The sequence below is a fragment of the Centrocercus urophasianus genome, unplaced genomic scaffold (assembly GCF_019232065.1).
Source record: "Centrocercus urophasianus isolate 14NV4802_14NV808 unplaced genomic scaffold, USGS_Curo_1.0 seq_7, whole genome shotgun sequence".
Lineage (NCBI taxonomy): Eukaryota > Metazoa > Chordata > Aves > Galliformes > Phasianidae > Centrocercus > Centrocercus urophasianus.
Genome location: NW_024885310.1, coordinates 1,474,048 through 1,491,982, shown reverse-complemented (window position 1 = coordinate 1,491,982; position 17,935 = coordinate 1,474,048). Strand labels below are relative to the sequence as shown.

Below are 17,935 nucleotides of genomic sequence, written 5' to 3'. Positions count from 1 at the left end.
GAGTTTTGGAATTAGTGCAATACAGCTCAGCAGCTTTCTGCTGGAGAAGTGACAGTGAGGGAATACAAAGAGAAAATAAGTGTCAGGAGATATCTCCTTTGTTTTTCATTAAAAATTTCATTAAAAAAACGTTGGATAAATAACTGTGGTACAATAAAGAAGAAGAACATTTTTAAAATGAGTTTAATGAAGAGAAATGATGGCTTTGATTGAGGCTGTGGCATCTGGCAAGGAAAAGCCATACGAGGCATTCAGTGTTTCCCTGAAACGTCACTAGCCCAAGCAGCTATAGGAAACCAGCACGTTTAGATTGGGTAAACCAACAGTTCATTCTGCAACTCAGTTTTTTTCTTTCTAACCCACACTGCTAAAATACACTCCTACTTTCCATTCTCTTTCTGAACAATCCACAAGGAAGACTGATATTTTGTGTTTATTCCCTTTGAAATACTTGACATGATTACAGCCCAAGATTTTGTTTTGTAAGGTTTTCAAAAACCCTTTCAAAAAGGAACAGTTACTATTCCGTGCTGCTTGCTGAGTGCCATTTATTGCTTGACAAGGCACAATGTAAGTTGCATAACAATAATATAGCCATCAAAAGAAGACCATAAACTACAGAAGGATTACCACCTCATTTTAAGATGGGCTTTTCTCATTTTCCATCTAGGCTGAAAGGGATCACCCATCTCTGATCAAGGCTGGTTTGATAACCATCGGGCCAGGCATTGGAATATAAAAAGATTTAAAGATGATAAGCAACAGTAAAGGGGAAAAAAAAAAAACCCAAAAACAGAATCTCTCTGAACAATACGTACAATGGGAGAAGCTTTGTAACTCAAATTTCAACCAGCTGCACATAGAAAGATGAAAAAGCAAAGGAATGAGATGTTATTTCCATTTGACAATAGTAAAAGACACAGGATGGCAAAGCCATGGAATCAGTAAAATAGAACACAAATAGCTTTATATTCTAAAAATGAGCTAATGAGTTACAAGTACAACTCCATACTAACAAAAAAAACCTGAGATAACACTGAGCTCCAGAAAGGAAAAACTCAAACGAAAATGAATTGAGATGAAGTACATCAGAATATTTAACAATATTTTCTGTCAAGTGAAACAAAAACACATCTGCATTGACACACAAATTTCAAGAAACTACAGGACAAAGCCTGGGCATCAGCATTAAACAATGTCTGAAATTCACGTTAGTAAGGCTGAACTTTCTTGCCCCAGACTAAAGTTATATGCGGGGCAAGAGTTATAATTTGAACAGTTACAGACAGAATTAAAAAAAGATTACAGAGAGAGAGATACAGGAGCAAAAAAAAAAAAATAAAAATAAAAATAAAAAAATCTCTGAAACAGGATTTAGTGTATAATCTGCACTTTATTGTAAAACTGAGACAACTAATCCACAAAAATACTAAAATGTTTTGAAGCACCTTGAAGGATTCATATGGATGTACCCTAGGACTATAATTATTACTGTTGCAGCTGTTGTGAAGTACTCTCGAGCAGTTATTCCCCTCTGGCTTTTTTGCTTCTAACTGATCGGTTTAAGTCACATCAAGTTCATCTCATCTAATTATATCACATATTTCATAATAACCTGCCTGTGCTTCCAGAAACAGTTTTAATTTAATCACGTTAAGTGATTATATTGTTAATATCAGAGCTTACAATGCAAAGACATTGATAGTAAGGTATTATGGCAAATGGAAATTATACCAACAAATAGCATTTGAAGAACTTAAACAGAAAGTACCAATTATCCTCCTCTTTGTGAGTTATAAAAATAATGAAAATGATTATTTTTCTGAGATCCTTACAATACTTCCTTGGAAGGTCACACTTGTTTTCTTTAAATAAATGGAAAGATTTAAAAGATTATGAGTTTTCAGTACTTGAATGAATAGCAGCTGCAATAAAGGTGTATACACTGAATAAGAGAAGGCAGAAAAAAAAAAATATTTTTCCCAGTGCCAAAATATTTTTACAAAGCTCTCCTGCTTAGTGAAATAAACAAAGTTAAAAAATCAGAGTGGACAGACAGAAAGTCATTTTACAGAACAAGCCTAACTGATAGAAGACCTCAGATGATACTGAGTCCAATAACACTCAGAACAGCAGCTCTTCACACTCACGAATAACATGAGTATTTTTATCAGCTAGGATTAATTACGAAACTATTGATTGTTATGGTTCAAGGAACAAAATGATCATTACATGGATGGAAGGATTCCTTCTACACTTGTATGGAGGCCAAACATTTTCTCTGAGGCAACCAAGTTTGCTGTCAAAGAATTAATACTAGATGAACAGCAGTTCAAGGTGCCAGTTTCTAATAAAAAGAAAATATATTTTATATTAACAAAAAAAGTAATCATGGATATTAGACTGCTACCTGAAGAATTTGGGGGTAGGACAGAATCCAGGATTAGCTTACACATCCACTAGCTTTCCAGTCCATATGACTTTATTAGACTTAATAGATTTTCATTACTGGCTTCTCATGTTAGGCTGACAGAAGACCAAGTTTACACTTAGGTTGGCTGCTACCTTCATCTGACGTCAGCTGAATACCTCACACAGCAGTACAGGACTTAAGGAGAAAAACCTCAAAGTGTATTCCGTACTCTAGTTCCTAGTGGTTCTTAGACAAAACCGAAAGCGCCGTGGTGTGGTTTCCTATGAATCACCTATGAAAGTACAGACATCACTGAGGACAGAAGAATAGCATGGACTTAAAGACTAGATTTGCGTGTTCTTCATCAGGAGGCATTAAAAGTAGGTTTCTGATGCCTTTGCACTAGAAAGGCTAATGTGTTCAGCTGCTCTACATAAAGATTTAACACACTCCGTGAACAAAAATGATTGCCTTTCATTTTAGGCAAACCAAATAAATCAGACAGAATTGATTTCATTTCTCATAGAAGTGGAGAAGGCCTTTGGTCTCATTCTCTAGCAATGAACATCTTAAAAAGCTTACAGAAGAATTTTTAGAAGTTAGCCAGCCTGTACAGGGTGCACTCTGCTCTCTCATTTCAAACTACTCTGCGCCGTAACAAGTGAACAACCTCCAAGAGTTGACAAAGAGGCACAGTTTGGGGTTATTCTTCCTGTAGTATCATGTCTTATCCTAACAACATGTGTTTCTAAAAGTTAACGTTACAATGAATTCTGTAATCAGAGAGGGAAAAATGTTCTGACTAACATTGCTTTTATGGCAAATCTCATTTATTAAAAAAAATCTAATACTAGGAGTTCATAATAATTGTGATGATGAATAAAAATACAGTAAAATATACCACCTTTTAAAAACATATCTCGTAAGCTATGAAATGCTCAAATAAGTGACTGAAGCTTTATATTCCCCAGTGAAGATTGATTTGAAGAACTTAAGATTCAGAGATGATTTGAGAAGTCAGAAGACCTTTTCTGCACAGAATTATGGAGCCTAGAGAGCTATCAGATGAGAAACACAAGCACTAGTCACTCAAAAAATTATTAGTAAAATTCCCTGTGCCAGCGCTTGCTTTATTTGAGCATTCCAAAAAAAGATGCCTTTGATTTGTCAGAATACCCTAAAATTTTCCTCATGCAATTTCTTACAGCAGAAATCTACTACAAGGTTTTTTGCTTGATTAAACAGTCACATGTTTTTTTTTTTATTTTTCTTTGTTTGTTGTGGATTGGTTGGTTTTTTTCTTTTGGCTTTTTGATAATCTGAGATATGAACAGACTAAAATATTAAGTTTTAGTTCTAGATGTATGCAGAGTTAATGCCCTTAATTGCTACTTAAAACTTGCTTTCTGTTCCCAAACAATACATAGAAAGGAGAGATGGAAGAGTTCAAAGCAAGGCAAAGTCTACATACAGTCTGAGATTTGCTGACAATTCACTACCCAGACTAATGTTCAAAAAGGGAAGGAATTAAATTTGCAGCAGATGCTTAGCACTGCAAGCTCACATTCACCCTAAAAAGTATTGTTTTTCACTGGAGAGCAAACACAGGGCTACAGGAGCACCCAGTAGCAACCAGCAAAATCTTACCTTACCAACTTTACAAAACCTTACCTAAAAATTAATTAGTTCTTAAGCCTAATTAACCTTAAGTTGCTATGAGGCACTACTACATATTGCCTTGATTTACTTAGTACACAAGTCTTAACAGTTCATGAGTTGCACCACGCTAGTAAAACAAGAATAACAGCTTTTCATTTTGGTAATGATTTATTCTTATACCATCTGTTGCTCAAAAACTTTTATAATTAAGATCATCTACAGAACAGGATTCAACGTTGATCTGTTAACGTTCTTCAAGAGCTGTCTGAACTCACCAAGCACAGTAAGCACTTAACCTTCACATAACATTGGTTTCTCAAGTTCACTGTACTTTGCTAATCCGTTTTAACCTCAGCATCTCAAATTAACCGTGTTAAGCACACTACACTTTTCATTAGAACAGACGTTTGGACCATAAAGGCAATTAACCCACTGAAATAATGTGAGAAAAACAAATATCTCTAAGGGCTTCTGAAAAAAAAAAAAAAAAAAACCAACAGGTGAGAGCTTCGTATTTCAAAAGTAGTAAGAAACTCATTTTTTCAGGGAATTAATTGGCCTCTTTTCTCCAGCACAAAAATAAAATCCGCACAGAGTAATAACTGCCCTTGGTTCCCAATCCAATTTATGGATCCTGTCAGGCAGCCTAATGGCACTGATGATTTTTAATAAATCAACAATCTCAAAGTCACAAATCAAAAGCAGCTGCAATTTTAAGTGAGACTTTTTCCTCAGATTCCAGTTTGACAGTAGCATACATTGACATAAGCGCATAGAGTGCGATTTCTACCATCTCTAAAACCAGCCTCTGGACTTTGCAGGTTTATAAATAACATTCAGCAGCTACCTGACTATTTAGCCGTACAGCTTCTCCATCTGAAACCACGTATAAGGAAAACCAAAGCAAATCCCTGCTGATTTTCACAGTGATTTTTTTGCTAGTCGAAAATGCTTACCTGACTATTTATCGATAAAACATGGAGAAAAGCTGGCTGCCTGGAAAAGGGCCTACAAGTTTTAATATCAGAATATTAAAGGACTGTTAAATTCTCCAAACTCACTACTACTCATTTCCAAAGTTTCTTTGAAAAAAAAGTTACGTTTCAAATTCTATTGCCCTGAATTAAGTCTTTCCAGATGACTCTTATACCATTTCTTCAGTATCTGTGTAATAAGGAAACCTCTTACTGTCTTTACAGTTGTCAGTAACAATCTGCTTTGGATATTCCCATCACCCAAAATTGGTAACAGGTTTTAGCAGTCCCAGATGGGACAGGGCTGTTCAGGGCCCTTCAAAAACGTTCCTTTCAGTTTCTTCTGAAAGCATCAACCTTGAAAAACAGCATGTATACTTAGACATCTCACACTGCCTGGTGCCCAAAGCAATGACTCTCTAAGATGTGCAATTTCTGGTACTGTCACGCATCAATCAGCCAGGAATTTTACTTTTTTTTTTTTTTTAATTTTCATCTGTTACTTTTCGTTTTAATAATCTCAGTCTGTGGTTCAATTCTAACAGAAGCAGAACAAAAAAAAAAAAACAAAACAAAACACAGGAGCCCACATCATCCACACAGATTTTAACAGTCTAGGGAAGGTGGAGAAGTGTCGCTTAGAGTGGGGATTCTGCATCTTCATTGATGAGTAAAATAAGCCTCATTTCCTAAGTGTGAAGTGAGCAAAAGATAATTATAACTGCCTTTAGCTTGCCAGACAGAGAACAGCTACCCTTGTTCCTAAACAGGAAGAATTAACTTCTGTGCCTAAAACCAAAGCTGAAGTTGGTTGGGCCATGCCAATAAAGAAAGGCCTTTGGCTCATTGACTCCAGGCTGCACTGCCATTTTCCCCAAGAGTTGAACTCTGATCCACACTCAGATCATAAATACAGTTTTCTCTGAGATTTTGCCACAGTCCCAAAACCTCCACGTTCCCTGCTCTGTTGATGAAGATTGGATGTGCTGCAGCCATGCACAGAGCAGGGCTCACAAAGGAGTGCCAGCCAGCACCTCCCTGCTTAGATCACAGAACAGCTGCAAGACATTTCCTTTGCAGATCTCTGTATCTGCAATCTCATTGCCACCCTGAAAAGAGTTTTGAAGATGCAGTGAGGGCAATTAGTAAAAAGATAGACACAGAAAAGGGCATACTGCAAGAATGGATGGAATCTACCTTCTTGCTTTTCTCTGTTGGAAAATGCATCTGGGCACTGCAAAGCCATGCGAGAGAACCATTTGCTTTTTCTATTCAATCACTTAAAACTGATGATTTTGCATAATGCAGTATAGGATTTGTGTAATTCTTTAAAACATGTAAGAAATGAACAAGAAGAGAACATTTATTTATCTCTCAACGGAGCAGAGACTCCTAGCACATGCAATAAAGACAACGACATTTTACACTGTGCTGCAATGTGATTACATTTGGAATGTCTCTGCTTTATTGCAAAGAGACATTTATGGCCTAAGTAAAATATGGGATGCAGCTCAGGACTGGATAGATAGCAAGGAATCTACCCGAAAGGAAGGTACTGAAAATCAGAGGATTCCTCTGCTCCGAAGGCAAAAACTAGCAAAAAGGACAAATGTTCATTGGTAGTTAGCATTACAAAAGTTTATTTACATTACACTTTGTAGAAGAGGACCTTCCATTATGAGAATCACAAAGCAGATTAAACCAAATCTCTATGATCCTGGAAACATTTTGTGATTTGGAAACTTTTCAGAAATTAACAGAAAAAATATATTTTACTCTTACAGTTTATCAAGCTCTCTTTGTGGTCACCTTTACGTTTTGCTTGAGAACCTTGTTTTCTGGACCTTTGTTATCTTCTGCAAAAACAGCCTTCCCCAGCTATATTTTCCCAACTTCTCTAAACTGTATTTTCTAAAAATGAACCTCATTTATTAACTCTGAAAAGAAAAAAAAAACTTAGCACATGAAAGTGGCAATGGACTAATCCAACAATTAGCAAGCCTGAATTATTCATTTGTTTTTCCTCACGTCCCACTTCTGACAGTGAGACATAAAAGTTATTTCTGAGAGTCACCAGTCCCCCAGTATGAGCAATTATTACAGGCAATCATGTAACTAAATAGGAATATTTTCATGTTATGAGGCAAGAAACCTAAAGCAGAAAGTATAACAATATTAACTACAAGGTGAGGGATCAAAGCACCTCTCTTGCTCCCCCCTTCCCTGTGCTACTCCCAAAGGACCAAGAAAGTCTGCTTGCCAGTGGCAGTTCCTCTCAACCCCTTAAAATTATGTCACAAGCATTTCAGTAAGGCAACACTGACAGGTTTTTGTTTATTCAGTGATGTTTACCAACTCAGAAATTAGGCTAGTATAGCTGGGCTATCAGGCACGCTGGCATTCACCTCCAGATATTATGCATAGTACAACCTTCCTGTTGATGGACAGAACATAAAGATGCTCCAAAACTAGAACAAAACAACCCATAAGGCCTGATCACATTGCACACTTCAGAGGAAAGCGATACTCTCTCTCATCATCCACACATACACACAGCCCAGCCACTTCAAACAAATACCAGATTGCCATCATTAAATCCAGATACGGAAAAAACTTTAAGACCTAAGGTAGCTCAGAAGTCAATTCTTTGATCACTTATACACACTAACTGATATTTAAAAATCAATAGCTGTTAATAAAATATTAACTTTCTCCAATCAATATGCACACATCTATGAAATATTCAGCACAGGTACAAAAATGAGATCATAGTGAAGGAAGAAACAAATATATTATTTCCTTGAGAATAAAATACACACAGATTGAAAAGAAACACCAAGACTTGCAAAAAGCTTTTGCATATTTCTCACTGTAAGAAAAAGCATATCAGACATAAGCACCATGAACTTTATGAAAAAAATTCTTTTGAGCTTAATAAGCTTTACATAATTCCTTTGTTTCAGAGCCTTATTCTGCAAATCTTACATTCAAGCAGCAAATACAAGTTCCAACAGCGGATCAGCTGAGTGCTACACATTTCACAGCTATGCCAGCTGCTCCTTGGCAGACTGGTCTCATCTACCATGGCACAGTGCCTTTCACAACGAAATCCTCAACTCACACATCTGTCCAATCCAAAGTAATGCAAGTCCCTGGCCTTTCCAAAGGTCTAGCAGTGGCATCCCTGATCCTATTTGTCAGTTCTTAAATCAAAGCAGTAAGAATTTGGTATGCCTGTAAATCCACCCCTCAGGGCTCCTCTTCCCCTGTATGTAATTTCTTCGTAAGAGATGCGTATGCACACGATAAAGATGCATACAAATACACATTTTGGTCACACCAGACTGTGGATGCCACTCGTCACAAGATATACATAAGCATAATAGAGGAGCATTTGAGCCTTTTTTTCCTAACCATGCTGCTCATTATTGCAAGCAGACCAGTTACAGAACCTGCACATGCAGCAAAAGCAAACACTATACAGAATCTATCTGGCTGTTTGTCATCCGTCTGAAATTTCTTCTTTCTCTACCTGAACAACCTGCTTAGGCAGATTGGATGTAAAAAATGTTATAGCAGGGAAAATAGGTAATTCCTACCAGGTTGTGTCAGCCACTTAATTTACTATGCTCACTGCACCCTTTACCTGGGGATCATGCTTCAGAGCTCCTTTCTCGACACACATTAACTACCTTGCAGCAGGATGTGAAAAAGCTTCCAAGACACCACAAAACTGGGAGACACAGGCCCAGATCACTGAGGGGAAAACATCAAGTTACAACAAAAAAAAACACCTTGGGACACTTCTGGTACAGCCATTAACCTAAAAATAGACTTTAAAGGCAGGAAGAATAAAGCATATTCACAAAAAGAGATTTTAAATCTCAAACAGACCTGCAAATAGAAGGGTCAAAATGTCCCGTATTCAATGAGAACGTGACAAAAGGTGATGGGCTAAAATTGCGGAGATCTAGGTTAGTCATTAAGCAAGCCTTCCCAAGTGACTGAGACAGGACTGAGAAAATTAAAAATAAAAATAAAAAATGGGATGATATGTGATAGCATAGCACAAATGGCCGCACCTAACAAGTCTTGTAAAAATGCTAATTGTGTCTCAGCCAAGAAATATAACTATCAGCACTATTTGCAGTCAGTTGTTTAATTAATTTTACTATTAATAAAGTTACAGAAAATTGATGTGTCAAAAGGACCTGAAAGGATTACCAGCTGTCCTGGACAAATTAGAAACATGTCCATACCTCAAGCACAGAAAGCACAAAGATCTTTAATAAACTATTTACCAGAGAGGAATTTAAATCACTGTACGTATTACATTTCTTTTTCCACATTTTTTCCTCCAATTGAAAGCACTTAGGAGCAAGTAATACACAGTTCTCAAATACCATATCTTAAAAGAAAGAGTTTTTAAAATGTTGGAGTTAAATCCAGTAAATGCAGGTGAAGTCAGAAACAGCAGAATGTAACATGGCATTTAAAAAGTAGAAGACAGAGGAATAATTCAACTCCAAAGTAACAAAAGCTGTTATAGAACTGTATGGAAAGAGGAAGGAGAAGATTTATGACATGAGGGTCATGTGGTTACTCAAGGCCTATGCTTGCTGTGCTTCAATGAATTGCTATTGTTTCCTGTGGAAATGTTAAACTTTTTTGCTGTAGTCCATGTTTTTTCTCACACAGAATATTTCAGACTCCATTTCCTTGACTCTCCAGTGCTGCCAACTGTCTCACCATGGGTTTGAGCAAGAAACTCCACTTCTCTGTACTTCAACTTCTCCTTTTTCAAAACAGCAATTAAATACTTATTAGTCTTCTAGGGATGTGCTAAAAAGCTAACTTGTTCACGTTAGAATAGCTTTTTTTGACAGTACAAAAAGATTACTCCATTTACTATTACTATCAAAAAATAATAGTACGTTATATATGTTATAACAGTAGTGTTATAAATCATTATAAATGGCACTGGTGCACTAGTTCTCTCTGGACAAAACTTCTCCAAAGACATAGTGAAAGCAATTGAAGGCTCAACTCCTTGGAGTTGATGAGTTCTGCGTCAAGTCCCATGCAGATATCAGTCATCTGACGAGGATTCACTCTCCCTTTGTTTTGCTAGATTGAGTGAGTACTCTTCTAGTTGTCTGCTGACTTGTCCTGCAGGGCAAAGAAATGTTCTCCGATGCAGACAATACTCAGTGGTGCATAGATTACCTGCTGCTGAACTCAGCCAACAGCCTTCTGAGGGATTCCAAACAAACATTTCTCTGTTTCAAGGCGCTTGAAACTAAACAATGTTTTCCTTCACAGTTTGGGAACAGAGATGCTATTGACTGTAGCTGGAGTAAAAGACTACCTAACTCTAGCAGATAATTCCTGTCCGGCCTCATAGTGATCAACACATAACGACCCCAGGTAAGAAAGGACTGGAATCAGTCTCTCATGCCTGCTGAGTTAATGCAACCCTAGCATCAACCATTCATACTGACTTAAGACCAATTTCCAAGTGCATTTGTAAGTGTCCAAGTCCTGCCCTGAAGATAAGCTGCAATAAGCAGAGAAGCACAAAAATCAAGATCACAGAAGGATAATAGGGAATGCTTCAGAGCACTTTATATCTATGAATTAATGTCAAAATCAGGAGAGTTCAGATCTCACTGAGGTACTTATGCCTACTAATACTAACCATGCTAAACATCTGCTATCTAATCTATAAATGGTGACACATAATTACGACCTAAATTCAATTTCTATTTTCATGTTTCTTTAAAAATGATCCAGTGCATGGTAGGATACTTTAGGATATCTAAAGAACGCACTTCCTTTGAATGAGTCTGAAAACTATTCCACTACAGACCTATCTTGTCTGCCTACTGACGCAGATTTCAGGTTTTCAGCTAGCAGACAAATCCGTTCTGGCCATCATGCAAACTGTGGTAACATTTTATTGACCTCTGAGAGCATGCAAGACTTTGCAGCGTGTGGAAAGTCCAAGTGCCACATACGCACACAAGAAAGTTTCTTGCTTGAATGCTAATTCAGTTCACTAAAAAGAAAGAGGTAGAAAGGAGGGTCAGTAGACTGGATTGCAGTAAGAGCACTTTCATTCAGTGACTATATTATCAGCTTGCTGCCTAGCAGCTTCTATTCAGGCCTTTTTCAAACATGTGCAGCGGTTCTGGATGAGAGGCCAGCAACCTGCCCTGATTGCCACTTCACCATTCTGAAGCTTACTGCATTATTAGTATTATTATGGGGTCAAATACACCATCTTGAACCTGACAGATAAAATCCAGCAACAAAATTCTCAAAGCATCAATTTTAGTGATAGCAAACAATTTGAACCATTTTTGCCCGAACCATAATTGAGTTACCTTTCTTAGACAGAAGAGGGGAGCAGGAGAATGGGGCTGTTGCTGTTTTTTTTCTCCCTTTCGAAGGTATATTTCACAGAACTCTGCATCTGCCCATTCTTTTTAGCACAGTATATCTACTTAATATGGACAGCATAGTGCTTATTAATATAACACCACATTTGCTAGATTGACTCAATGACAGCGGGGCAAAGAAACTATAGGCTGTAGCTTCGAACTACAGAAGAACAGACCTACACTCACAGTTCCAAAACACAGCAGAGGATTGATCCAGCCCACCAAAAACAAGAATATCAGATTCTTAATGCAGAATTTATAATACTTCAAAAAAACATTAAACAAAGCACATATTTGATGCAAACTCCCCAACTGCTACATAAGAAGAAAGCAACCCAAAAAACTTATTTTTCAACAAGCAAGCAAGGTATAAGCCCGAAGTAGTCAATAAAATGCTTTAAATCAGTAGTTTCTAGTAAATGAGAGCATCTGGAGCAACAAATCTTGCTGCCATTTTCAGAAAGACCAAGACCGTGATTTACCAGAGAACAGATAAACAACCTGTCAGTGTCACTGGGAGAGACAGAAAGAAGTTTCCTATTCAAGGGTGACTTTCTTAATAAAACTGTCTTTCACCGAACAACTTAATTAACATTCAGAGCTCAAAGCTCTAGGAACAGGAAAGCACAAAAACATTATTAATGTATCTTCCCTGGTGAATGTAGGTCAAAGCTATTGCTAGGCTGACTATCCTATCAGAAAATGCCATGGGATGAACCTCTGCTCACCAGGTCCTCTGCTTATGCGACACTAATATTAATTATTTACAAAAATATTCATTACCTCATTTTAAATCATATTTCAGATTTTAACACGATTCTGAATTCATTCTGAGTACTTTTTTTTTAATTTATTTATTTTAGTTACACCTCTGTCTCTGTAACAGCATTTTCTATGCACTCAGCACAGCTTTCAATACAGCAGCTGTTTGCTGATATCAGATGGAAATTCCTGCTCCACAGTTCTCACTATCAGGGCTAAAAAACATTATTCAACAAACGGTTGGGGGAAAAAAAACAATAATTCATCGACATCAGAAGTAAAAATTTGTGTGAGAAACATGAAGGTCTGTGAGAAAATACACAAGAAGCTGAATGCCTAAAATTCAACAACAGACAAATTAAGCATCTCAATTCAAATTAAACATGGCTCTGTCCAAACTGACCTAGCACTTCAACAGTCCCTTGATTTCTTTTTGAAAAGATAAACCTCCCAACATCGAATTGAAATACTTCATTCAGCTCAAAATAGATGTTTTCCACGTATCATTGCTATTCAACTTTTGACAAGCCAGCAGTCCACAGAGGCCAGCAAGCATGGGGCTGGCCACCAATACAAGCCTTTCTCAACAGCCCCTGCCTCAACAGAGGACACTGCACACGTTGATGAATTAGAGTCACCTCAATGAATTATCGTCCCCAAATACATCGTTCAATAACAAGATAATTTTTTGCTTAATTCGAATAAAGAGAAAAATAAAATAAAATGGAGTTATATTATAGCAATAATCTGTTTTGCTCGTGCCTGCTTATACAGTGGTGCCAGCATGAGGGGAATCTAGTTAAGTATTCTCCAGTTGTTTTATTTTTCTTCTATTGTGCACTTATTTTAAATAACATTTATTATTGTAACATACTATTATTTCTAGGTACAACAGGCAATGAACCAAGCTTCTCCCTAATTATGTTACATACTTGCTGTGCTTTTTATCTCTGATGTCAAAAAAAGAGAAGTCACTTCAGCAAGAAAATAAAAGCTATGAGAAATATTTACCTCATTCACTCCATTATTTCTTTCTTACATCTGTTCTGGATTTCTGTTGTGTATGCACATTCATTTAATTCCTCACCAATTACTGTCAAGCAACTGGTCTTACTACTCTTCACAGGTTTGTTGTAAATCATAAGTATCCTGCTTTCTACATAATTTGCATGCTTAATGATACTGTCTTGATGGAAGGAAAGGAACATTAGGAAATCAGTAATGCATATACAGAAAGCAAGTGTCAACTATCAGAAAGACCTTCCCCCCACTGTGAAAGTCACTACCTCACATGACACACACACACTAAGAGCAAAATTTAAAGTTCTGAAGCTCTCCTGGCATATAAAAGATCAAGAAAAACTCCAACAAGAAACATACAGCTATTTAGTATCAGCATTTCTCAAGAGGCGAGCAGGAACTTCCTGAAGTTTTTTATACTACCTAAGCATAGCTACAAAACATGCTGTCATCACAGAAGTCTACAAGTCCTGCAACCTCCCCTAAAGAGGACTTGCAATACATATGCATTACAATGTAATTATTCCAGGCTGGAAATCATTCTCATATTGAATAGCCCTATGCCATCTTTTCACTTGAATGAATAGCTCACCCAGTGCAATTCTAAACCTGATATTGTGTCAAGTTTCCTTATTTCCATTTCAGTAAATCTGTTTGATATTTTCATTCTTTGCCAGGCAGGTGCACCACCAAAATAATCCCACAATCAGCCTTTTTTTTTTTTTGAGGATTGTGGTTGAAAGATGCTATCCAGTTAGGTACAGTCAGCCAAAGCATTTCAGTAGTTCCTCAATTTTTCTTAAAAATTGCCAGTGAAAGTTCCTGAAGACCTTGTAGCTGGAAATGAGATCCAAATAACTCCAACTCATTTTGCTAATATTAAAAAAAGGTATTATTGGATTTATCATTGTCACAGAAAGGACCACACTGCTCCATCTCTCTTCTAAAGAAGGTGCCACTGCCCTGAATTTATTATTTCTCAGTATTAACGATATTCATGCCAACAATACAATATCAGTTGCGCCCTTACATATTTATTTCAACTTCAACCATAAAACTTTTCCTCCTGGATAATTTTTTGTTTCAATTCACACTGCCCAGTTCAAACTACAGCTAATGTAACATTACTTCTCACTACACACACTAATCGTTTTCATGTCCTTGCTAAAAAATTAAGCAAGTCCAATGGTTTGGACAAGTTACTCTCCCATGAAGAAACAGGAAGGGAGCTATGGATTGAGGTAATGGGCACATCAATGCTGGGAACCTGACAGGATCTGATCTGCAACTATCCACCTCAGACACAAGGGTAGGACACGAAGGGACCACGTCCTGGATAGAAGAGCACTCAGTTGCACCTATTGCAGAGCTTCCTGAGTCACTTGCCAGTTAATCCCAAGGGGCAACACATGGAGGAAATGAACCTCGCACCACTTCTACCTTAGCTGTGAAGAGGACCAACCAGAATACAGCTTTTGGTAAGGACCAGAGACTAAATAGAAAGTGATTACTATACACAGCATACAGAGAATAACACCACTGATAAATACGTAAGAGCTCACCTGTACACGAGAAATCATCCACTCGGACATATCCCATGACGCAGTCACAACGATAGGATCCAGGCAAGTTAACACACACAGTGTTAGCATGGCAGTAATGCATCTTGGCAGCACACTCATCAATATCTGCAGTGAGAAAACAGGGAAAGCCACAGTCAAGCTCAGTTAAGTTAATAAGAGGAAATAAATTTCACTAACGACTCCAAAGGCAAACTGATTTAACTCCAGCAGCAAAGAACAAAGCAAGTTTAGTTGAAAAATGTTCCTTGAAATAAAGCTAAAATTCCTGCATCTAAGTGCCGAGTTCCTTCTACTGTTCTTCACCAAAATTTAATTACAATAATAAATATTTTTATTCTAATTGGAAAAGCAACTTACTTTTTATTATTATTATTATTATTTACAATTTTAAATACAAATTGATGCAAATTTAAAAGCACAACACAGAACCATAAATACGCAACAATGAAGATGTTAACTTTCTGCCTTACAGGTAAACTAAATCATTAAGGCATGGTAACTTTGTTCAACATGCTACCAGTTTTAGTGCTGAACAGATAAAGTATGATGATGTAAGAAAAGAATTTCCAACAGGGAGTTGGTCAGTGAGTACTCCAGATGTCCCTGAAACAAATCAGCAAACTGTGCCATTTTCACTTTCCACACCAGCAAAAGATCAAGCTGGTTCCCTGTAAGCCCATTTTCAGCCTAATTTACATCATTCCAATAGAAAAGAAAAAGATTATTTGAGAGCGATAGAAACTTTGCCTTGTATTTCTGTTTGCTTGAGCAATCCCTATTGTAAATCCAAAATTCAAAATTATTATTTTCACAACAGCGAATCAAACCTATCATTTACTAGCCTGTCTAAATACACCATAGTGATGCTGTAAAATCTTCCCCCTTCTTTTCCCACCAAACCAGATATTACACTGAAGAATTCTTTTATTTTTTCTCAGCAGGATAAATTTTCTGCTTAGTAGCACTGATCTCACTCCAAGTAATTCATGGCTTTCAAAAGATTAATTCTAGTATTACATATGTTCATGCAAAAGAAAAAGAAACAGACTTATTTTTCCCCATGTTACTTTCTCACTGTTACTGATTGCTCACACTCAAGAAAGAGTGTAACAACACTATAATAACTGGCAACACAGCTAAAGAGCCTCCTTAGCTGGTGAAGTTTAGAGGAGTTCATTACCACACAGAGCTCTCCTAATACATCCCTCTGTGCAGTCACGCACAGACCAAACTACAGCCTCCCACCTTCCTCACCACAACATCCTCATGGAGACACAAGGGAAACACACGCTACTTCCACATTTAATGCTAGAAGGGGGGTGGTCATTAACTGTGCAAACATCAAGCTTGTAGTTGCAATTCAGGTATCTCATTTAACAACCCTAAGCAGTGGTAACTGCAATTGAAATGCAACCACATTTTTAGCCCCTGAAAACGAAACACACACCAGCTCTGCTTATGCTTTCTGTATCACAGACATCTATTCAGTAAGAACTGTGAGCTAAATCACCATGGTCAACAACAGCTGTCAGTTGGTAGTGATCTTTGACTCTTACTTGGGCAGAAGCAGAAACGACAGACCGAAGACAAAAGTCTTCATATTCCACTGCAAACACCTTGAACTATCTTGCTCCTGCATTTCTGTTGTTCCTGATGCAGTACTACTGGATTAAATGATTTTTAAGAAGTCAGAAGCATCAACACACAAAGGATAAAAGCCAAGAAAAATGCCCCCACATCTTGTTATCACACTGAGTGCTACAGCCACTTGGGAAACACTCAGGTGTTGATGTGTGTTCACACTGTTCTGCTTGCAGACTCTTTGTAATAGACTTTTAGAATATAGCTTTGAGGAGTTTTGTTCTTGCATATCTAATAATCTTGCTTTTATGCAAGGGAGGAGAGGAACAAAAAGATACGTGAAAAGAAAGCTATAACATCTTAACAGCAACAAATGCACTTGAAAATTAACCTGAGGTATTGCTATCAAGTTTTTTCACTGAATTCACTGGACAACAATCCTCCTCTTTCTTCCTCTGAGAGAAGTAAGAGGATTATAACTTGCAAAGGTGAAGGAAGTTGAACTTGGACTCACTGCAAGCATGACCCACATTACTGTAACACAAAGTATGAGAATTCACAGGTATTAAAAGAAAATCCACAACCTATACAAAAATGTCACCGCGTGAGGATTTCTCACAAAGAGATGAGGATCTTGAATCAACAACCTGACTACAAATAAGGCAAGTAAGAACAACCTACAATGGGTTGCAGAAGTCCTTGAGTCCAGGAACAACTGGGTCTAACAGGGAAGCAGAAGCAGCAAGAGATCCTTCTCTTCAAAATTTGCTCATTTATTTAACTCTTTTCTAAATGTTTTTCTGTGCATTTTCCAAGTAGTCTTTCAGTATTTCACATTTTCTTCTACCTTAGCAGCATTCACCTTCAGCTGATGCTTCCTTTACAAAGGGTAAAATTGAAAGGTAAGTACCACTGCAGGTTTTTTCTCATTAAAGCCTGTAGGGCAAGGCTGAAGCTGTTGCTTTGGGCCACGCTTTTACAAATTCCTGTAAAAGGTTGGGTATTCATCACAAAAAAGCTTTGGGTTTTTACTTAATATTGTTAGAATAAAATCCATAAAGCACACAGTGGTATATATCAGCTCGGCTGTAATAGAACACAAATTGTGATTCATGCGTATAGATCGCTTGTTGCATTTGAAATATTGGAGCTCATTTTCTAGTGGTCTTTTGAGGTGATAAAAATACATTATTAATGTTACTCTCTAGACTGGTGAAGTAGTTTGTTTTTATTCTAAAAAGGTAAACTTACGGTCTTCAAAATGAGACTTGACATGCCATAACGATTCACATATCACCAGCTTCCATCTTCTTTGCAACAGCAAAGGCATTTATTTGGGCTTCAGTTCCTCCGTTAGAACGGCTGCGTTACAGGGTGGTAGGTTTGGTGAGTGCTATTCTGCTGACTTCAAGCTTCTTTAACAGTTACTGAAATAAGGTTCATTGCACAGAGCTCTCACTATTGCAGTACTCACCTACTCTACAGTTAATCAGGTATCAG

The 17,935-nt window shown here is 37.3% G+C and overlaps 1 protein-coding gene across 1 annotated transcript in view; it reads right to left on the bottom strand.

Moving 5' to 3' along the window:
- NELL1 (neural EGFL like 1) overlaps positions 1–17,935 on the bottom strand; it is a 266,056-nt gene that overhangs the window by 124,564 nt on the left and 123,557 nt on the right. Inside the window, exon 12 of the mRNA XM_042837211.1 lies at positions 14,834–14,959. Within this exon, the coding sequence (XP_042693145.1) occupies positions 14,834–14,959 (126 nt within the window). The remainder of the gene's footprint in view (positions 1–14,833; positions 14,960–17,935) is intronic.